The following is a 21,921-nucleotide window of genomic DNA, read 5'->3' as shown; positions in this document are numbered from 1 at the left end:
GGATATCGTTCCCATATCACAGAAACTGTAGCCACAGAGAGGCAAAGGGGCCTGAACAGATGCATCAGCTCAACCACAGGGCCTGCTGGCTTTGTGCCCTGCAGACTTTATCCCAGGTTTGATGGTAAGTCCTCAGACACACACAGCAGTGTGCGGGGTACAGAGTACCTTGGTTTCCCCTGTCCCTCGTGTTCCATGCGGGGCTGTGCGGTGGACAAAGCAGAGGGTCAGGTTCCCATGCTTTCTTAATGGGGATACTCATGATACAGAGAGGCCACACCCAAAACTCAGGTCCGTAGACAGAGCAACTTCTCTGATAACTTCAGATGTCCAGACGAAGAAACCTAGGCTCAACGAGCTTATGTGGCTTATCCAGAATTCCCACCCAGGTTAACTGATATCTGTTCTACTGTGACCAAGACCAGGCCAGTTGGGCTGATAGTTAAGAGAGGAAGAGGATGATGGCTAATGTTCCCTGCTAGCGGCTGTACCAGAGACTTTATTGATGACAATGCTGATGATGGCATAAATAATTCACTGGCTGATTTATAATATGGATGCTGACCATGTGCTGTTCTAAGTCCTTTATGGGCACCTTATTTAATCTGCCCAGCAACTCCATGAAGAAGCTGTGCTCACCATCCCCATCTTACACAGGAAAACACAGAGGGCTGGCAAGCTTGAGTACTTTGCTAAGGTCTCAGAGCTGGTCAATGGCGGGGCCGGGATTCAAACCCATGCTGTCTGGCATCAGTGAGGGCTCTTGCTCCACGGGGCTGCTTTGCCCATCTCACTTACTGCTCCTGATGACCCTCTAAGACTGGGGATTTTGTCCATGTTTGTAGTCTTTTTGGACTGGGAACTTAAATCACATTCCCACAGTTAGCAAGAGGTAAGTCAAAGTCAAACTCAAGTATGTCTTGTTCAACTACGTCACCTGGGGGGTGAGGGCCCCTTGAGGCCGAGGTCATGGCGTGAGCCATGCATGACATGGAACACTCACACGCAGCCTTCTGTCTGCCCAGAGTGAGCTTGGCGTGGGAGAGAAAGCAAAGCAGGTGACCGAATGCGCCCATCAGGACACAATGCCCCTGGCAGTCACCTCCTGACGTGTGTGGAGTTCTGCTCTTCCCACCCCCGCTCTGTGAGAGTAGCCTGGCCTTCAGTCCAGCTTTCCTGCCACAGATTTCATTCCTGTTCTCTTGGCTGAGTCCCCTCCCAGCCCCAGCTTCACAGTCCCTGCTCCTCACATGACTCCTTCCTGTGTCTGCCTGCAGGGATTTACCTGTTCAGGCCAGGAGGCTGGTAGATCTGATGAAGAATAACACTTTGGTAAGTCTGGGGGAGGTACCACCTGGGACCACCTGCAGTAGGGATTCCCAGAGCAGGGATTAAGCAGGAGAAATCCATGGAGACAGACAGACAGGGAGCTTTAGGGGAGGACAGGGCTACCTGGAAGTCCAGAGAGTTCATCTTTAAAAAACCAAAAATAACCAATGATAATGCTCTCTAAACCCTTGGGTGTGTGAGGACCCGTTCCTGCCAGTGTTCAGCACTGTGTGTTTTCCTTGACTTGACCCTGGGGTAAGACATTTACTTGTTTTCTATTCATTTCAGAAGATAAATTTTCAGGAAGACTGGAAGATAATAACCATGTTTATAGGAGGCAATGACCTCTGTGATTTCTGCAATGACCTGGTAGGTCCCAGGGGAGGATTTCCGCCCCAGATCCCTGAGCAGTGCAGTGGGGTTGGGACTTGGGGCTTGTGGTCTGGCATGGGTCCAACCTGGGCTTAACCCCGAGACCCAGGCAGCATTCACCTCCTGAAAGAGCGTCAACAGGATCAGCAGGAATGATGATGAATCCTGATTAGGTTTTCTGTCCCGGGAACCTGAGCATATCATTCTAGAAACCAAGGTGACATTCCAATGATCTCCGAAAGTCTGGCCTATCTTCATGTATAGGTCAGCTCCTTTCTCCAATATCCAACTGCCTCACCATCTCCACCTTTCTGCTGTTGCTTGTATGGGAAAGTTGAGTTCCTGACGCAGGCCCTTAGGCTGAGGTCAGAGCCCCTGGATTCTGGGCTGATGGGAAACCCCAGAGCCAGGCTGCCACCCCGTGGCAGCGGTGCTTCTTCCTGGGATCCCTGGAGCTCTGAGCGGGAAGACACCCCACCAGCCATCCCCACCAGCCATCCCCACCAGTCCCCACCCGCAGCAGAGGTGCCTTCCATAGAATCCAGTTGTTGAACATTTCCAGTGATGGGCAGCTCTTTAATTTGCAAGGTAGCCCTAGCTAGTAACCTGAGTAGATGCAAATTGTTCTGTGGTGTTTCTTTGTGTGAAGCCCAAACTCCTGCCTATGCTGACAAGCCTCTTCTACATTCAGTTCAGCTGACCTTTTGCTAAATCGTTTTTTTAATTGTGCAAGTAATACACACAGGAAACATATCAAAGTGCAGAGAAAAAAATATTGCCTGTAACCTAATTACAACATCCAGAAACACCATTGTTAACTTAACACTTTGGTAAATGCCGCGAGCATTTTCTGTGAATGTGGAGAAAATGCCTTATTGTTTTCTAAAAATGATATCATTCCGAAAATACTTTTTGGTAACTCACTCTTTTTCAATGGCTACACATTGGGGAGATATTCCTATATCAATATTTATTTTTCTATCAAATAATTCTTAATGACTATATTATAGTAGCGCATAATGTAGATTGGCCATAATTTACCTAACTGTTCCCAATTACCGGGTACTTAACTTACATTACTTGTAATTATGCCTATTATAAGTGAACACCAGGATGAACAACCATCTTTAGCTGCACCCACAATTGTTTCCTGGTGTGTGTTCTGGGGAGTGAGCTTTAGAAGCAAAAACATATGTATACGCCCCCCAGTGTTGTATTTCCAAACACACCGAGGCACTGGGAGACGTGTGTAGTGAGTGCCCGCGTGCCCACTGCCTCGATTTCACACGTGTTAGTCCTGTGCTGTATTAACGCACACCTGTCCGTCCATCTGTGTGGTGACCCTGCACATTGTTGATGCTTTGGGTACATATCACCAAATTGCTCCCAGCGTGTGTATGCCCATTAGGCCTCTTTCCCCACATTCCAACCGACACTGTATGCTATTTCATAACTGCTAATCTGATAAATGAGAAAAATGGAATCTTGTTTTCAAATTTTGCATTTTTTTTTACTTCCTGCATAGGAATAAACTTTTGTTTCCCCTGTTTGAATATCTCCTTTTGGTAAATTCTGTGTTATGCCTGTTGGCCATTTGCAGTTAAGGTGTTTATCTTTTCATTATTATAGAAACCCTTATTATTATTTATAATAATAGAAACCATTATTATTTATAGAAACCATTATTATTTATAGAAACCCTTTGTCACAGGTGTTGCCCACTTGTCGTCTTCCGTTTAGTTTGGTTGCAGGGCTTTCTGATAAACAGGATGCTTTTTATTTCTAGTATCGTTTGCCGTGTGTGTTACATGCCAGGCACCGCCCTGGGAGCCAAGCAGGCGAGTGAAACACAGACTCTGTCCTCAGGACGCTCAGCCCGTGGGGGCGGGGGTGGGGTGCACACAGACAGTCCCCCGTAACACGGTGTGGAAAACATCGCGCTGTGGTTCTGGTGGTGCACACAGAGGTCCGAAGGCAGAACTCCTGCACCGGGAGTTTACACAGAGCAGGGGACACTTTCCACCTGGGACCTGAAGTTCAGGACCTTTGTCAGGCAGAAAAGGGACCAACTGAGTGAAATTTAGGACATGGTGCGTCTTGCTGTGGCCTGGGAGCCCCTGGCCTCAGGGGTGAGCCTGCTCCCCGGACCCCTCCTTTCCTGGTATCAAAGTCACCAGGGTGTGGGGGTTTCAGGCTATGATGTGAAGGCCCTCTTCCCCCCGCCCCCCCTGCCCCGCCCCATGGAGCCCTGGGGCTGTGGAGGGGGGGTCAGGAGGTGGGACCATGGGCCCTCCCCTACTCCCCTGCCACTTTGCTTCATTTGGTAGAGCAGGGCCCTTAGTTGGATTTCTTTCAGAAAGGGTTCCACTGTTCCTAAAAAAGTTTAAGATCCACAAGTATCAAAATCAAGAGAAATAGCCATTAAAGTGTGTTTGTGCTTGGGAGAGGGGTTTCCCAGGGCCCTGTTGCCCTCCTTCAGTGATATGGCTGGGCTTCGGGCACCCGAGGTCTAAGCAGAAGAAACCACGGCACAGGACTAGAGTGTGTTCAAGCTGCAGGAGACCTCAGCGGTCCTCGCTCCAACACCCCATTTTGGAGGAGCCCAGAATGGGATGCGCCTTAGCTAGGGCCCTGCGTCTAGTTGATAGGCAGTGGATCTGGAGCTTTCCATGGCTCCATGCAGGAGAAGGGCATCTCCCCCGCGGGAGACGGGGGTCATAGCCATGATGAGCCTGAGGATTGTGGGGGTAGTATGGAGTCTGGGGGCCCCAAGGCAAACCTGTATTTCAGGGTTGCTCATTCTGGCTGAAATACAGGAAGGAGGGGACACCAGCGAAGCGGCCCTGGCCTGCATAGAGCTTGGGTGACAAATGGCGTTGGACATTTCCTCTTCCCACAGGCCCGCTATTCTCCCCAGAACTTCACGGACAACATTCGGAAGGCTCTGGACATCCTGCACGCTGAGGTGCGGGGGCTGGGGCACAGGCACGTGGCCTCTGAGTGGCCCGACCACGGTTCTCCTTGAGACTCAGACCCAGCCTGGAGGCGGCTCTGGCTTCTGGCTGAGACCTCCGTGTCAGGCCCCCTTTACCTGGAGACCCCGCATGACTGTGCTGTCCGCCCTGGTCCCAGCAGCCAGAACACATAGGTGCTGATGGGGAGCGGAGGAGTGTGGGGGAGTCAGGGATGCAGGAAGTGGACGGAGCCAGACAGAAGGCCGTAGACCTGACCCCCAGCAGGAGCAACTGCCCAGCCCCGATCCTGTTGGTGACCGACATTGCCTTTGCTCAGGTTCCCCGGGCGTTTGTGAACCTGGTGAAGGTGTTGGAGATCATCAATCTGAGGGAGCTGTACAATGAGAAGAAAGTCAACTGCCCAAGGCTGATCCTCAGGTAAGCTTCTCCCTCTGTTCCCAGAAGGGCCATAGGACCCTTAGCAGAAAGTGACTCTGAGGAGATAGAAAACCTAAGGACAGAAGCGAGAGGAGCGTGGAGACTGCCCATTTCTTAGGCCGACAAGGTCTATGGAGGAGACTTCTATGACCCCAGTGGAGACGTTGGCTCTGCCCAGACTATGCACCTGCAGCCCACACACGCTTCTGTTGTCTTGGCCACTTGGGGCACCTTCTAGTCCCCCGGGGGAGAAGAGTTGAGCATGAGGAATGGAGGGGGACTGGGTGGGCCAGGCTCACTGGCCGCTGCTAGGGCTGACTTTTCAGTGTGTTCAGCTCCTCCCCCACCCCCAGGGACTCCAGTCTAGGACTGAGGGAGCCTCTGTTTGGCACCGTGCTCCAGGCTGGGCATTCACAAATGCAGGGCTATGTTTGCTTGATAAAGGAGAGGGTGGTCAAATCAGAACCAGGAGGGTGTAGAGGACAGAGTCTTCCCCGGAGAACAGAGAGCCCAGGTCCTGGGGTGGCCCCTGGGAGGCCTTCTTCATTCCCAGTCTCCACAGCCGAGTGAAGGTGGCTCCCTGTCTAGTATTACTCGTCTCCGCCACCCTCAGGAATAAGATGTCCTTCTAACCAAGCATGAACATTTCACACAGCATTGCTCCTTGCCAGGCCTCCTCCAGACCATTAGCTGAGGTCACTGTGGCTGTGCCCATCCCCCTCCACCTCCCCAGCTCTGTACCACCCCCCACACACACACCATAGCCCCAAGCGTATCACATGATAATTATTCATGTGCCTCTCCCCCAGCCCTGAACCCTGTGTCTGAGTCACTGCTAGCACAGCACAGGGGCTCAGTGGCTGTTGGCAGAATGACTGAATGAATAATTCACAAGGGCCAGATTTGCTCTTTGAAATGAAGGGGTATCTTGGCTGCTCCCCCGAAGATCCATGCCAAACCTCACCTGGGGACCCAGACTGCACGGGGCCCCCTGGGAGGCCCGAGGGTGCTAAGAGCAGGAGGATGGCTGCTGGATGACACATGCCTATTAACGCAGCTGGTGTCAGGCATCCTATTTTCAGCTGCTGACTCATCCCCTGGCTCCCACTTTCTCCAGTCTCTGGGCCTCGCGGGGCTCAGTGTTTTCATTCCATTTCAGAGCAGCTCACCCAAAACTCTCCTGCTGCCCATCACTGCAGGCTTGTTAGACAATTAAAGCTACAGGCTCAGAGTAGGCATTTGCCAGGTTGGTTCTCAGCTCTGAAGTGGCCGAGTCACTGACTGTGGGTTAGGCAGGCTCAAGGTCACCTTGGCCCACCACCTCTGCAGTGCACTGCCCTCCCTGCCTCTCTGCTGTTCATCTTGGTGGTGGCACTTTCCTTGGTGACGCTGAGTCTCCCCAGGGCCATCCACAAAATATTATCCCCTTATCTCTGAGACCAAAAGCCCGGATATGCAAGCTGGTTGTCCAGATCAGAGCCACAGACTGGACAGAAGCGGTTTAACCAGGGATCAAGAGCTCAGGTTCATCCCAGAGAGACTTGAGTTCAAGTTCTGGCTCCTACACTTAACATCTGTGTGACCTTGAGAAAATGACCACACTGAGCCTCAGTTTTCTCAACTATAAAATGAGGATACTGATAATACAGCTTCTAGAATGGCTAAAGGGGATTGAACAGGTTAATACCCATAAACCCCTTGGCACAGCAAGTATTCACCGGGTGTTAGCTGGTCTCATTGTCACCATCGTCACCACTGTCGTTCAGAAGGAGGACTGCCTGGCCTCCAGCTTCTTTCTTCAGACAGTCCTAAGGTAGCTCAGCTCCATGAATGGCACCTCCTGCAGATGTCAGGAGAAGTAACTATTTCATTTTCACGAGCAAATCCAGGTCTGGGAAATTTCCTTCAGCTTCATCCCGTACCGTTGACAGGTTAGCCAGCCAGGGTCCCTGTTAGCACTGACCCCTGATACCTCCACGTTAAATGATTCTGGATCTCAAGCCACCGTTTCTGCCTCATGCACTCAGACGGTGATTTGGGGGTACGGGGCGTCTCTTCTCGGTCTGCAGGAATCTGTGTCCCTGCGTCCTGACGTCAGAGGATAACTCACCGGAGCTCGCTGCCCTCGTGGAACTGAATAGGAAGTATCAGGTGAGGCGGGAACAGGCTGCACAGGAACTGCTGCGTGACGTCGTTGCTCTGGTTGGAAAATGAGCACATCCTACGTGTTTTTGGACCCCGACTGGATGTGAGGTTACCTCCGACCAGTTTGCATATTTAAAGACACCCTGCAAGGCAGCAGGGGCTGTGGTTCTATTTATTTGATTCAAGCTCTAAAACCAAGTCACTGAACACATTTCACCAAGACTCGGTTCCCGACCTTACACAAAACTGAGTATTTCTCGTTGTCCACGGGGAATGTATATGAGCCCGACTCCCAGTGGGAAGCCTTTTCCACCCACGAGAGCCTGGACGATTCCGAGAGGTAACATGCACTCCCTCTGCCCTCCCCTCCCAGGGGAAGAGGCGTTACTGGGGAGCAGGAGGAGAAAGAAAGTGGCAGGTGCTCTCTCAACATCCTGTGGGTTGTGCTGCATTCCAAGCCTTTCCCGTCACAACTTTGACCAGAGCAGCTGACTCCCTTGACTCTATCTTGAGTTTCCCCCCCAAATAATTGTCCAGTCACTCAAGAGGACAGTGGTAGCTGTCTGGCCCTTCTAGAATGGACTGCAAACAGCTTCCAGGGTGGATTCATCCTTCAAGTCCACGGACTCCTTAGAGCAGAACCACTTCTCAGCAGACTCGGGGGGCAGCCGTCCCCGCCAGGGGCATCAAGGCCCAGGAGAATGAACCCCTCTCTCTCATGCTCTGGCCCCACCGGCCAGCCCTGCAGATGCCTCCCCAGCTGTACTGCCTTCTCTGTGCACAGGCACCTGTGTCCCTATGGCTGCACCAGGACAGGGAAGGCCGCTGAGACCATGAGAGCAAGCCTGTTCCAGGCGGGCGTCTGGGGTGCACGCAGCAAAGGCTTATGCAGTTCTGGTTTATTTAAGCGGGTTTGTTATTTAAGCACAATATCTGGAAGAGCTAGAAAGCTGGAGTCAGAGGCCAAGCCACCAGAATCATGGAATTTTAGGGGCCAAGCCATAAGAATCAAAATTAGACTGAAGAACTAGTCCAGGATGCAGCGGCCACCCTCAGCAGAATGGAGTTTGTGCTGTCCTTCCATTTTCTTCGGGGTAGTTTCCGCCCCCGGGGTGGGAGCATTCACTGGAGACCCTCGGCGCCTGCCCACTGCCCAGCGCTTGCCTTTCTCACCTGCTACAGCGAGAGGCAGGCTGCTCTTCATACAGCGGAGCTTTTCAAACATAGGAAGTGGGTTCGGATGCTGGGTAGACAAAAAGAGGAACTATTCACCAAAACTGCCTTCACTGACCTTTCTAGATTGGCTGGCTGTTCCCAGGTGTGATGTGGTTACCCCTGAGACCCTAACTTAGCATCCTGGAGAAGCTCGCAGCTCAGCCACCTGAGGCTATCATGCTCTCTCTTCGAATCCTCTCACTCCCCACTTCCTGCCAAAGCCACGGCTCCCCTCGTCCTCCCTGGAGACAATTGCTGCTATTAGTGCTACCCTGTGCCAGGTGTTCTAGACCCAGTTTCTTTCCTTTCCCCAGAGATGCACGGTGCCCTGGGAACCAGTGTGGCTGGCCCATGGGGTAACCAGTGGCACTGGATTTAAGGGATGGTCCAGGTCTTGCCAAATAGAGCTCTGGAGTGGGAAAGCATCTTGTCACACAGTTAGTTCGTGGCATTGTACCTTCTGCCTCATGGCTCTGCCTGTAAATAGGAGACTTCCTGGGAGGTCAAAATTGTGGTGTCTCCAGTATAGGGGCTCTCTTTCTGGCTGACTCTGGGCAAAGAAAGTGCTTGGTATCTTCTGAAATGGCCACACTAATGTTCTCGGGTTTGCAGACCTGACTTCCCTCTCTAGCCAGGGTTTTGGCCCCAAATGGCACGGACCTGGCAAGCTGTGGGATGGCCGTCTGGCACCTGTGGGAGCCAGAACTGGGTTAATTGGTGCTCCTGGAACTGAGGCCAAGTGGAAGCTGTGAGAGTGACAGCTTCATTACTCTCCCAGACAGATCTCAGAGTCTCAGGAGTGTGCAGGCCCAGGAGCCCACTCGCTCACACACGCCATGTGCAAGCGCCGTGATAGGCATCAAATGTCGCTGGTGATTCACCTTTGATTTTCTGAATAAATGTAGGACAGAAAAAAAGTAAAAGTAAAAGAATTATCCAAAGAAGTCATTTAATCAAATACTTGCCCCCCTCCCCCAAGTTTTAATCAGGAGCTTTAAGGGGGATCAAGCCGATGGCCTCAGGGTTTTCCTTATGTTCCTTTTTTCACGGCCCAGGTCAAGCATGCGATGGCAGCAGAGCTTGGGGCCGGGGGTGGAGTTAAAGGCTGATCTAAAAAGTCACTAGCTGGCTCCTGGTCAGTGGAGATTTCGCTGCAGAGTGATTTCACTCCAAGGCAAGACTCCATCTAATTCTACGGCAGAGAAGGAGACCGCACAAAGGCTGAGCAGACTCGGAGAGCCCCTGACCCTTGCCCCGTTTGCCTCCTGCAGGAGATGACTCACCAGCTGGTTGAGAGTGGGCGATACGACACGAGGGAAGATTTCACAGTGGTCGTGCAGCCATTCTTCGAGAGAGTGGACATGCCGAAGACCTCGGTGAGTAAAGCAGTCGTGGACAAATGGGGGCGCAGGTAGTGCCCAGCTGCTTCTGAGCATCGCCTGCGTCACCTGGTGTCTCCTAACACGGCCCCTCTTATCTGCCCTGTGACCAGGAAGGGTTGCCTGACAGCTCGTTCTTTGCTCCCGACTGTTTCCACTTCAGCAGAAAGTCCCACGCCCATGCAGCCAGTGGTCTCTGGAACAATATGGTAAGGTGACCGAGGTGGGAAGAGCGTTCCTCCCTCTGACAAGAAAAAGACTCCAGAAAGCTTTCGCTGGAGCTCAGAGGCCCGTTGCTCAGGCAGTGGGAGCCCTGCACAACAACGATAATCAACCCATTTCCTTTGTCCCTCCCACCCTCCTCCAGCCCGGACCCCTGGCCTGGGCTTCCACTCTTGCCACCTCTTTCTCACTCCCCATCTTCCTACTTTTTGGTTTAGCTGGAGCCCGTCGGCCAGAAGACAACGCAACATCATTTTGAATATAAGATCAATATCACGTGTCCAAATGAGGTAGAGTGAAAAACCCATCCTTGCAACGGCTCCACCTAAAGCATTTCTTCCAGCCTTTTAGAGTCTTGTTTCGGTTTCTCAGTTCGTTGTCTAGCAGGGTCTCACCCTCATCCCCAGCTCTGTTCACCTGCTCAGTCATTCCAGACTCCGGGTAGCCATCTGCAGTGTCCCATCCAGGTGGACTGGGATGGATGACAGTCCCTGGTGGCCAGGAGGCCATGGGCACTCCTCTGTCTCTTCCTGTCACAGCGAGCCCTGGCACAAGTCTGGTCTACACGCAGCTCTTTCTAGTCTGAAAGAGGAGCATGGTGTTACCATCCAGCTCTCATTGGGAAGTTTAGGGGTAGGGACAGCATCGAGGGCAGAAAGGGACAGAAGGACACTCCATGTAGCTGTCTCCATGGCACAATGGGAGGAGCAAGGAACAGAGACCCAGAATAATATCTGCTAGGATGGTGGTGGGGGTGCGGGTGGTCATTTTGGAAGCTGGAGCTAGGAAAGCAGACATTAACCAGGAAGGCAAAACCAATCAAATCCCCTCATTCACCCACATGGGGTTGAAAGATTCTTGGATCTCTGCACCTGCACCCTCACCTCCATGAGCCCCTCTGTGTTCCCAGTGGGGTCCCCCTGGCCTGGGCTTGCCTGAGGCAGGACCTCAGAGATCCTGATTTTCTTGCCGGGGCAGGAAGGAACCCAGGCTGCTACAGGGTAGGAGTGGCATAGAGTGGCAAGGGGGCCTAGGGAGTAGGGACACGGGCTTGTGCTAGCAGAAAGTGGTGCTCTGCTGGCAGGCGGCAGGGGGGAGAAAGAGGTGAACAGCCACCTCAGCGAGCTGCATAGGAGGTGAAGAGCAGACATGGTCATTCTCCTGTGGGTTCAGGTTGGGTCTGGGTTGCAGAGAAGGCCCTAGTGCACCTTGGGAAGGAGTCCCCAGGGTCACCCTCGCAGTGAGGGGCTTGTAATGTTCAGCGGGGAGGCTGACCGTGTTTAGAGTGCTTATGCCCAGGTCAGTACCTCTTGAGGGCGGGCGAACAGAGCGCGATGCAGGAAGCAAGCGTATTCACTGCAGTTGATCACCCCCCCTTTCACAGGCCTGGCCGTTCCTGAGGACCTACAAGAACAGTGTGCAGGTATCTGCCTGTTGCTTTCTTTCCTCTCACCAGCCTGTGCAGTGGGCAGCCCCGGAGCTGGGACTGGCCCAACAGGGTGGGTGAGAACGAGGGGTTCACACTCTTTTATAAAGTCCATCCACACACACCTCAGAAGGGGTGGAGGGCAGAGGAAGCTCCACCAATAACAGCCCAGAATGGGCCCAGCCAGTCAAATGTCAGCCTCAGCAAAGACGTAGGTGAAGACCCTATCCTCCCCACAAAGTCGCTATAGAAGGGGTGGGGTGGGGTTGTTGATGGCCCGATTCTTGCATTAGTTGATGGAGAGGTCTGAATGACATTAGCCGATCTTGGGGTGGCTGATGTTCAGAATTACCTAGGGAACCCTCTTTTAATGCCTTTCTGGCTCTTCCCTGGTTGGTAGGGGTAAGGGGGTATACAGGAGTCTGTGTTTGTTAAGGTCTCTGCATGTCTGACACCCAGCTAGTCTTTTTGGTCCCTTCCACCCCTGAGATCCATTCTCTGCCCTTAGGGTCATGGGAGCCACCTGCTGTGCCAGGACAGAGCCCCTTCTGCCTCGCTGCCCACCTCAGGTGAGCCCTGTGGGACACAACAGGACACAGGACCTCTCCATAAGAACTCAGGAGCCCAAGAATGTTCTGACAAAATTTCCACATGCAACTCAATGATGCAGTTACGACCAGTGCTTGTTTCCTGTCTGGGTGGTCACCTGGGACAAGTCCCTGATTTGTCCCCCTGTGCCCTGTAGAGATGCCTTATCTAGCAGGCTTCCAGGTGGCCAGGCCAGGAACTGTTTGGGCCTTAAGGGGAGCACAGTGAAGGGGCCACGTGAGCTCCCCATTCAGTGACCTAGCCCTGTGGTGTGACCTCATGAGGCCAGAGGTGGGGGCCAGGTGCAGAGGGAGTCCCAAGAGGCAGCCAGCTCCTAGGTTGTCCTGGGGCTCCTGGCTCTGCAGTCACTGCCAGTGCCTGCAGGGCTGGAAAGTTCCTGGAATCTTAGAAGACACTTGAGGGCCCAGAAAGGCCTGGTATGATTGTTTCTCAGATTCTTGATGGAAATCCAGACCCCAGCTCTAAATGGGCTGTGCATCAGGCCCTGAACCTCATCTGAGTTGGTCCAGTGCCCATCTGGTTGTCCACACAGGTCACAGCTGGCATCCCACATGAATGCTGGCACTGCAGGGGTGGGATCCCACCGAGTCATCCCTTCTCCTTCTCCCCTTCCTTCTTTCTCCCTCCCTCCTGCCATTTATCCAACCCCGTTCCTTCTCCCTCTCTCTCAGCACCCTTCTCTCCCCATAGGTCCAGGATGCCTGTATTGAGTCTCTTATAGGGAAAGCCTGTCTTAATATAACCTCTGCCTCCAGGGCACCACGGACACTGAGTCCTGCGTGGCCCAAAGCACAGGCGAGTGGTGTTTCTGCTCTTGCTGAAAGAAGCACTAGACTCTGACTGCAGCTTCCTTCCCGTGGACTCAAGTGTGTCCCTCTGTCTCTCCAGTGCACTCCCTGCGACCTGCAGATATCCAAGTCGTGGCTGCCCTGGGGGATTCTCTGACCGTAAGGACTCTTGGGCCCTGGGGTGGGGTGGGGGTGGCTTTGTCAGTTCAGGTCCCAGTCCTCCTACCTCCAGGGCCTGCACTCCTGAGCCCCCCCCCCCCCCTCCGGTCCAGCCCGCCATCTCCTGGCTTTGTCAATCCAAGAACATGGCGTGGACTTGTTTTGCAGCTACTTTCTCACTCAGGTGTGCAAAGGGAAGTCTTTTTTGGGAGTGAACTGAATTATCTCAGATAGTGAAGCTTCCAAATACCTAACAACACTGTTTTAACAATTGCAAAAACATGTCATTTTGACTCAAAAAATCTTCTACACCTACCTGTGTGGGTGCCCTTTTCCGTTGGGATGATGCATTTCCAAGCAACTCAGACCCTCCCACCTGCTTCCTCTCTGCATCTGCACAGGAAGTAGCAAAGACTCCCGAGCTGTGGCTAAAGCTCCTCTCCTAAGTTCCGAGGGATGGGGCTCTTTGCCACCCCAGAGGACCGCTTTGTGGCAGCATGCCTAAAGCCATAAGAGCGCCTTACAGACGGTCCCAGCGGGAAAGAAGAGAAATGTGAAGTTGATGAGGAATCCACCCCCAGCAGTCCACTCAAATCCACGAGCTCGTTCTTCATTGCTCATGAAGAACTGAGGAGCATGAGGCTGATAGTGATGTTAGGACAGCATCTCATGTTCGTAAAGCACTTTAGAGTCTTCACACCCTTTCACAACTCCCATCCAATTTGGTCCTCAAAAGAACCCTGTGAGGTAGTCAAGGCATGTCCTCAGTGCAGTCAGGAGCCAGCTGCCATTTGCAGGAGGCGAGCCCAGGTCCTCTGACCCCCCGGCCCAGAGTTCTGCTCGCTTTTGGCGCCGTGTGTTGGGGACACCTGCAGACGCCCTGTACGTGGACAGCCTCCATTTTCTTTGACTTGCTGATTTCCCTCTGGATTTTGGTATGTTTTCAAAGGCTGGCAATGGAATTGGCTCCAAACCAGGCGACCTTCCTGATGTCACCACTCAGTATCGGGGGCTGTCATATAGGTAATGACAACCCTTGACCCCTTGCCATCCTGTGTTCACCCCCAGAGATTGGGAGGGGTTTATCTCCTGTGAATTCACAAAAAAACAAAGAGCAAGGACCAGTCTGGGAGGGGCTTCCAGAAGGATAACCTGTGTTATGCCTGCAGAGTGTGAGTGTGGTGAGTGTTGAGGGTCTTTTACTATTGATGACCTTTTTTCTCTTTTTCTTTTTTTAAGTTGTGCAGAAAAAGCAAACCAGGGTTCTTATCAGGCTCCTGGGTCAGCAAATCCAACATGAAATGCACCCGAAAAGCACCAAATCTCTGAGTCTTCACCTGCCCGTTTGCGTGTATACGTCTCTGTTTCCTGTTTGTATGTGTTTATTTGTGTCAGTCTGTGGTCACACCTCTGCCTTTACATGTATGTACACATCTTCATAGAAAACGCCACAATGCAACACACTTCAGGAGGAAATAACCAAGACAAAATCACAACAACAGATGCTGAGTGAGGGGCCTGTGTGGGAAGCCCAGGCAGACGCCTATGCTCGCTGGGCAAGCGCTCTGTGGACTTAAAAGGTACCTGAGTGCTGCCGGGGAGAGGAAGGGGAACACCCAGCCCTGGCTTCCCAGAGGAGCTGGTAGCCCTGTCATGTCCTGACAGAATAGCAATTAGGTCACGGAACGGGTGAGGAAGAACATTCCAGATACAAGGTGTCAGGTGAGCGGCTGGATATGGGCATTCTTACATTTCTTTCTTAATAAAGCTCAGATTTACGTGTGCTTCACAGCGGCCATGAGTTCAGACTTCAGAACAACTAGAGCAAAACCAGCCACCAGAGGGCAGAGTGTTAATGAGAAACTGTGCGGGCAACAGTGCGCTTGCCTCCTCCCTTTTCTTCCAGGTGAATTCAAACGAGATGTTTCTTCTGAGAAAGTGAGAGGGAGCACTGATGATTAGGATTGTGACAGTTTTCTGGTCAACCCTAAGGACAGCCTCAGAGAAAGGTTTTCCTGGGTGAGAGAGGGGTCCTCACTCAGCCTGTAGCCATCCGCAGAGAGGATCCAGAGCATGGGAAGCATGAGAACATCACCCCCTGAGAGCTGGGGTGCATCCCTGGAAGCCCCTAATGGCCCCTAGGTTTCCACTTACCTCAACCAGGTAGGTGGTCTCGAACAGGCTGCTCTGGATCAAACAGAGCCTTCCTGCCTGACCGCTCTGCCTCAAATGTTCCTGAGGCTGCAGGAAACAGAAAAGCCAGAGGGAGAGAAAGCAAGCAGAGCATATTCCAACCCGGGAAAAGGATGGGGTTGTGGCAGCTGCATCTAGTCTTAGCTAACAAAGGCAGTGGCCACGCATCACAGTGCGGGAAGATAGAAAAGAGACGAACCAGCCACCAGGTGATGGAGAAGCTGGGCCCCGTGGTGCGGTCTGGGGAAGGGAGGAGATCTGCCCGACTTTACCCATGGGACCGCTGGACAGGCCCTGAGAGTCTGACTCAGGCAGGTGACCTTCAGCTAAACGTTTCTCTGCAACAGTGGAAACATCCAGCCGCTGCTCTGTCTCTTCCTACAAGTGAAGCCCAGTAAGGCCGAATGTTTCAGTCTTACATATTCAATGGCTCATGTACGCAGCCTCCTATATGCAGTGGCTGCTATCCCTTTAAACCCTTTGCTTGCTCTAAATGTTTCACATACCTGCCCCCAGATCCCCACGTGTTAAAAACAAGCTCTGAGTCGCAGTCTGAGAGACAGCTCAACACGCGGTGGAACATAGAGACTAACGTTTCCCAAAGTTTGTTCCGTGGAGCCCCAGCCCCAGCCATGGTCCTGAAGAGGGCAAAAGTCTTTGTATTTTTGGGAAACGTTACCTGCTTTGTCCTTCCTCTGGGGATTCACATGCATCTTAGCATATGAAAGGCTCTGCGAATACCTACAGTGGAAAAAGGTTTTAAAAATTGTGTCGGTTTAATCTAGTGTTTCCCTTAATCCCAGAGTGCTTTCTTTGTCCGCATGCCTATTAGCACCCCCTGGGGACTGCCCGCGTGTGGGCAGCGACTTCCAACCCGTGCGGTGTAAGAGCTTTTAGAACAGGCCATACCTGACTGTCTAGTCGGGGGCACTGACCGCCTTTCCCTTAGACTGTCAAAAAATGACAAGTGCCAACATGACAACAGCCATTTAGTGTGAATGGATCGATATCATACCTATTTTCTTGTGAAGTCATCAAAAAATATAACGTATTTCTTGGCGTGCCACAGAATGCTAATTAGTTTACGTGTGCCACGAGATGAAAAAGGTTGAAAAATTGCTGCGCTAGACTAGTCTGAGAAAAGCAATTTATGAAATCATTAAAGCTTCCAGATGAGAAAGACTCAGAATGAATGATTCTAAATAAATTAAAAATGTGATTTGAGCCTCTTCCTCCAAAAAACACAAAGTGGAGAGAGTGGACCTCATGGGCTGGATGGGAGGCGGGCGGCTGTGAGCAGGGCCTGCGGAAGGAGGTTTGGCTGAGAGGGTTTCCAAGCCCATGAGGATCACGTAGCTTACCAGTCTTCGGGGCATTGCCTTTTCTTCAGTTGAAATAAACTGTCTTGTTTGGCACCATTCAAAGGACCAAAATAAAATTTACTTAGCGAAACAAATGCGTTTCTTTGTCTTGTGAATTAGAAGTTGAATCTTGCATTACTGAGACTCCCAGAACAAATGTTATGAAACATCTACTCTGCGTTTCTCTTCTCTGTGGTCACGACAGAGGAACAAAGCCCAGCCGTTGAGCTCATGGTGTAATTAATACACATTATGTTAATTGGCAGGTCTCCTGTGGACTAGCTGTTTCGTATGGATCTGTTTTCTTTCATGTTTCACGTAGATCTGGTCAGAATGCGGGCTTAACTTTTGGTCTCACATTTATTTGTATAATTTTCTCTTTTCTCCTAGAACTGTTCACTCTAAAATGGGCTCAGAGAGAGACTTCCACAGCCTGTGGGCCTGGGTCAATGTAGAGAGTGCAGTTCCTGGCTGGGCACATGGTTATTCCAGCTAAGCACTCTCACTCCTGCTTTGGTGGAGAAAAGAAACAGCTCTCTTTTCACCTTCTAATCCTGGATTATGGGGGAACCAGCCCACTGGGGGATTCAGATTTCCTCAGGCTCTCCCAGACACACAGAGATGGGTCTGGCACCGCTTACAGGTGCTGATGGTGAGGGCACTAAGAAAAACCTATGTACTGATTGAATCTCATTGGCTTACTCCCTATAGTTCAGGAGGGGATGGCTCCCTGGAGACCGTGACCACCTTACCGAGTAAGTAACCACCGGGCCTGAGGCTTGAGGGTACCTCTCAGCTAAGAAAGGAGGAAACAGCATCTTCCTTCCAACTACTGTTAAAATGGGAGGAGAGGCCCGTGGACGGGTGGCTTAGGAGGTGGAATAAACACTGTATTTGGAGCCCAGGGACCTGGGGTCAAGCCCTGGTCCTTCTGTGTGCTTGCTAGGTGACCTAGGGCAAGTCACCAAACATCCTGAGCCTCAGGTTTCTCCAACCGGCCCAGAGCATGCAGATAGAATCAAATGAGATAGTGAAGATTCTCTGCACAGTTCTCTGAATTGAGTGAGAGGGAGGGAGAGAGAGCCAGCTGAGACTCCTGCTGCCCTGGCCCACTCTGTCATCCAGTCATTTCAACAGAGAGGCCCCAACTCCTGCTGGGCCTACCCTCCGCTGCCTCTCCCCAGGCTGCCTGAGAATGGAAACGCAGCTCCCTGGGGGGACCCCAGACCAGAAAAGATCCCCGGCCTTCTGTCCTAAGCGCTCTGTGTCCTGTTCACCCCCTCCTCTTCCAGATATCCTTCGGAAGTTTAATGGATATCTCACAGGCTACGCACTGGGCACCGGCAGTGCCAACGACACAAATGCGTTCCTCAATCAGGCTGTTCCTGGAGCAAAGGCTGAGTATGGCATTTGGGGGAGGGGGGTGCTGTAGGAGGCACTCCCCTTTAAGGTTGCGATACTGCTCTCCATGTGCAAAGGTCACATTCATCCATTTGCACCAATGATTTGAGAGGCTCTGCGCCACTCCCTTCCCTGGCTGCCCCTGTCACTAAGCTGGAGAGGCTGGAACTTGGACAGGGCCATGATCCTAAAGGCCGAACTCCTGACCTCACTTTCGTGTGCAGCATGTTCTAATCATTCGACTAGCTGACCAGCCTCATCCAGTTTTTAAAACTTACTGTGGCATGACGGTGCTGGAGAGATTCACCCTCTCCAAAGCCCTACGAGCTTCAATCCCCCCCCCAAAAGGTCAGAGTGTGCCAGACATACGGATGGGCAAGGCAGAGCCTCCTTCCATAGAGGCCACTGGGGCAGTAAGTCGTGTCCTGTCACTAGCCCACTGTGGAGCTAACAGGAAGCTCAGTTGAGAAGCCAGAGGCCGGGAAGCAGAAGTGCTCAGCCTCCCAGGACCATCCCCCATGGAGGCCCCTCATCCTGCTCCTAGAGGGCCCAGCAGCTGGGTCCCCTCTTTCGGCCCAGTCGTCTGAGCCTCTGTCACACTGTGGTCTTCTCTCTCAGACCCACACCCTTCTGGTTGATGGGCACGGTCCTCAGACCTGTCCACTCAGTGGGGTAATAGAAACAGCTGGGGACAGGTGGACCTGCCTTCGGGTCCTAGGAGGTCACCCTGCCGTGGATCCATCCCACCCAGGCCTGAAACAGAGCCCTGGACTAGTGGGGAGCTCAAGATGCCTGAAATCTAGTCCTTCCATGAATTACAAACCCAGGCATGTGTACAGGGTATGTTTATTCTCCATCTCTTTCTAAAAGAAGAATTTAGATAAGTTTATTTTTAAAATAACACAATTAACACATACTTAAGAGAAAAATCACAGCCACTGGGGGGAAAGAGAGGAAGCAACTCTGTCAGTCTGAGCATTTTTATAGTTACTGTGCCTGAGGATCAAACTCTCAGCTTCCCAGGAGCCAAGGTAAAAAGTGGAAGCATGCTAAAGCTTTCATAGATCTAACTTCAGGGGCTAAACCAGTCCTTCAGAGATGGAATCCTAAAAGACACTTTGCACATGTAGTTCTAGAAAGGAGATTATGAGTGACAAATATAAGTGGCTATACCTTCGATTATAGCTTTAGGACAAACACACAATTGGCTTTTCCGAGAGTTATTTTTTGTAATAACTCTCCAGAACAGGCAGGTAACTCCTTGTCCCTTAGCCTCAGGGTCTCTACCAGCTCATGCAGTTGGGTTAATGCTACAGAAGCCTCCAGTTCAGACCTTTTAGGGGGAAAAATCCAGGCACTGTTCCTGAATAGGACTGATTTCCTCTCCTTTTCAGGGAACTTGCCAGCCAAGTCCAGAGTCTGGTGCAGAGAATGAAAGATGACCACGTGAGTCGGATTTATGGTTACTCTTAAACATGAAATTTCTAACTCACAAAAGTCCCTAAATGGATTAGTCTACCATGAAACCAGTGAGCTCCCTGTCACGAGAGGCATTCAAGCAGCGGTAGGGTAGCGCTTATTGGAGGCCTTCTGGAGGAGATTGTGTCAAAGGGAAGACGTTTGTTGCTGATCACAACGACCTTGAAAGTCCCTCCTGGTGCTAAGATTAAGGTCTATAAATAAACCTCTCAAATTCTTTCAGCTCTGAGATTCTGAATCTATTATTTCAAGTGGGCAAGGAAGTCTGAGAGGGTTAAATGGATTTCCTAGAGCCGGGGCGTTTTTTATTTGCTTGTTTGTTTGTTGGAAATCATCAAGCGTTTTCCTCCCTCTGTGTAGAGAGTAAATTTCCACGAGGACTGGAAGGTCATCACGGTGCAGATTGGAGGCAGTGACTTATGTGACTACTGCACAGATTCGGTAACGGGGGCGGGGCGGGCCCCTTCATTGCCCCTGACTTTGACCCGTAGGCAGGCCTTGGAGATCCTCTTTGAAAACAGTCCTTAAAGTCAGCCCTAGAATTATACAACTACACCTCTGTGTGTGCATGCACACACTTCTTACCCTTTGGCCCTCAGGCTCCGCCTTGGTGTCCCAGTAGTATGAGGTAGCAGCTGGAGGATCAATGGTGCTTCTGCCTCCCTCTTACCATTCCTGAGAACTCAGAAAGGGAAGTTGTAAACCTCAGGCAGGAAGAAGGAAGACTTGCTACTTTCTGCTCCTGAACTAAAGCTCTGGCTGAAAGTGCCAGTCTTCTGGCTGGCCCATCTTTTATAACAGCTAGTGGTCAACTGCTCGTCTCGGATTCTGGCATGATGAGCTGGCGACAGCTGGGGGCCAGAGAGAGAACAAGTCCTCAGGGCTGAAGCCAAATGGCTGGGGGGGGGGAACCTGCAATGGCCCCCGGGGCCCCTCCTCTTAACCAGCTCCTCCTCTCCCTCCTGTCTCTTTCCAGAATCTCTATTCTGCAGCCAACTTTTTTGCCCATCTCCGCAATGCCTTGGACATCCTGCATAGAGAGGTGGGTGGTAGCAGCTCACTGCATTTGGAACCAGCCCAGAAGGATCTCAGGCTTGAAGAAGGAAAGCCGTGTGTGCACTAATTGTCCCCACACCACTACCTGGGACATCCCCTGGTGGCAGCAGCTGGCACTGTACTCTGGGCCACTCAGTGTGTCTAGGGCAAGCCCTCCTCTGTCCCCACCCCCGGCAGCAGCAAGGCACTGCTGTACTCTGACCACCCAGGGGGTTCTCTGGTTGGCTGCATCCCTGGGCCTGCTCAGCAGTGTTAGTCCAGGCAGAGCTAGAGAGAAACGATCAAGGGCTAATGTCCTGCCGACGGGGGTGTCTGTCCCACTAAATTTAAAGCTGGCAGACTTGGGTTCAGTGGGGCTGAGCTCTCAGCACTCAGACTTGAGTCTGCCATGCGGTCCCATTCCAGGAGGTGCCATTCCCACCGTAGCCCATGGGGGCGCACAGCCCGCAGGGTCCTAGGGTGGCCCAGTGTGGACGCCTCCTCAGAACTCCACTCGGGCACATCTGAGCGGGAGTTCTGCGGGGACCCTGGGGCCTGTTCCCACTTCTCAGGGCCCTAAGGCAGCTGGAGGGAGGAGCCCCTGGAGCCCCCTCTCACCTACGTTCTTGCCCTCAGGTGCCCAGAGCCCTGGTCAACCTTGTGGACTTCATGAGCCCCAGCGTCATGCGGCAGGTGTTTCTGGGGAGCCCAGACAAGTGCCCGGTGCAGCAGGCCAGGTAGGCAGCGCGGGCTGTCCTCAGTCCTGGTCTGGTTTGCACAGCAGTGACTCCTTGGGGTCTTTGTGACTTGGTCTGTCCATGTGCCCAAGTCTGTAAAGGGGTACTTGAGCCAAGACCACCCCTGTCTGGGCGGTTGGAGCCATGCCCCACCCCTTGTCCAACCTCAGGGTGTCAGCAGGAACCTGTGTGATTTGGGGAGCCCAGAGGGAGGGGCTGGGGCAAAGGCCAGTGCTTGAGAGATGGTGTCACCCAGCCAATGAAGGGGCAGCATGGGGTGGTCACACTGAAGCACAGGTGAGGAAATGACCCACACAATCTAGTCCCCGTTAGCAGAAGTGAATTAGGGAGGGAACTTCAAACTCGGATTTTGTTTCTTAAGCTGGGTGAGAGGATACGTAGGTGTATGTTTTATTATTCTTTGTACCTTACATGTACGTTTCCTTACTGAGCAAACACTTTCACAAAACTTGCTGTGAACCAGGCACTGTCCTGAGTGCTTTAGAGATAAAGTCTCTTTTAACATTAAGTATATTTCATGGGCATGAAACAATTCATAAGCAAAGACGCAGTGGGGCACTAGCATCAGCCGAGGAGCTGTCTGGGGACCTGAGCCACGGGAGGCCCCCAAATCCCAGCTCCAGTACCAGAGGGTGCATTTCTATTTTACTTAAGAAAA

The 21,921-nt window shown here is 52.1% G+C and overlaps 1 protein-coding gene across 2 annotated transcripts in view; it reads left to right on the top strand.

Moving 5' to 3' along the window:
- The window catches only part of PLB1 (phospholipase B1), a 180,108-nt gene that overhangs the window by 118,075 nt on the left and 40,112 nt on the right, over positions 1-21,921 (top strand). For both annotated transcript variants that reach the window (XM_045189289.3, XM_071221572.1), the window contains exons 23-40: positions 1,278-1,332; positions 1,618-1,698; positions 4,601-4,666; positions 4,993-5,093; positions 7,163-7,244; positions 9,725-9,829; positions 9,946-10,041; positions 10,273-10,344; positions 11,439-11,477; positions 11,989-12,049; positions 12,978-13,036; positions 13,986-14,059; positions 17,302-17,345; positions 17,883-17,991; positions 19,386-19,437; positions 19,831-19,911; positions 20,447-20,512; positions 21,142-21,242. In XM_045189289.3, coding sequence (XP_045045224.2) covers positions 1,278-1,332; positions 1,618-1,698; positions 4,601-4,666; positions 4,993-5,093; positions 7,163-7,244; positions 9,725-9,829; positions 9,946-10,041; positions 10,273-10,344; positions 11,439-11,477; positions 11,989-12,049; positions 12,978-13,036; positions 13,986-14,059; positions 17,302-17,345; positions 17,883-17,991; positions 19,386-19,437; positions 19,831-19,911; positions 20,447-20,512; positions 21,142-21,242 — 1,344 coding nt within the window. The remainder of the gene's footprint in view (positions 1-1,277; positions 1,333-1,617; positions 1,699-4,600; positions 4,667-4,992; positions 5,094-7,162; positions 7,245-9,724; positions 9,830-9,945; positions 10,042-10,272; positions 10,345-11,438; positions 11,478-11,988; positions 12,050-12,977; positions 13,037-13,985; positions 14,060-17,301; positions 17,346-17,882; positions 17,992-19,385; positions 19,438-19,830; positions 19,912-20,446; positions 20,513-21,141; positions 21,243-21,921) is intronic.

The sequence above is a fragment of the Desmodus rotundus genome, chromosome 5, assembly GCF_022682495.2.
Source record: "Desmodus rotundus isolate HL8 chromosome 5, HLdesRot8A.1, whole genome shotgun sequence".
Taxonomy (NCBI): Eukaryota; Metazoa; Chordata; class Mammalia; order Chiroptera; family Phyllostomidae; genus Desmodus; species Desmodus rotundus.
The sequence above is the reverse complement of the archived record's forward strand: the minus strand, read 5'-3'. Positions and strand labels throughout refer to the sequence as shown.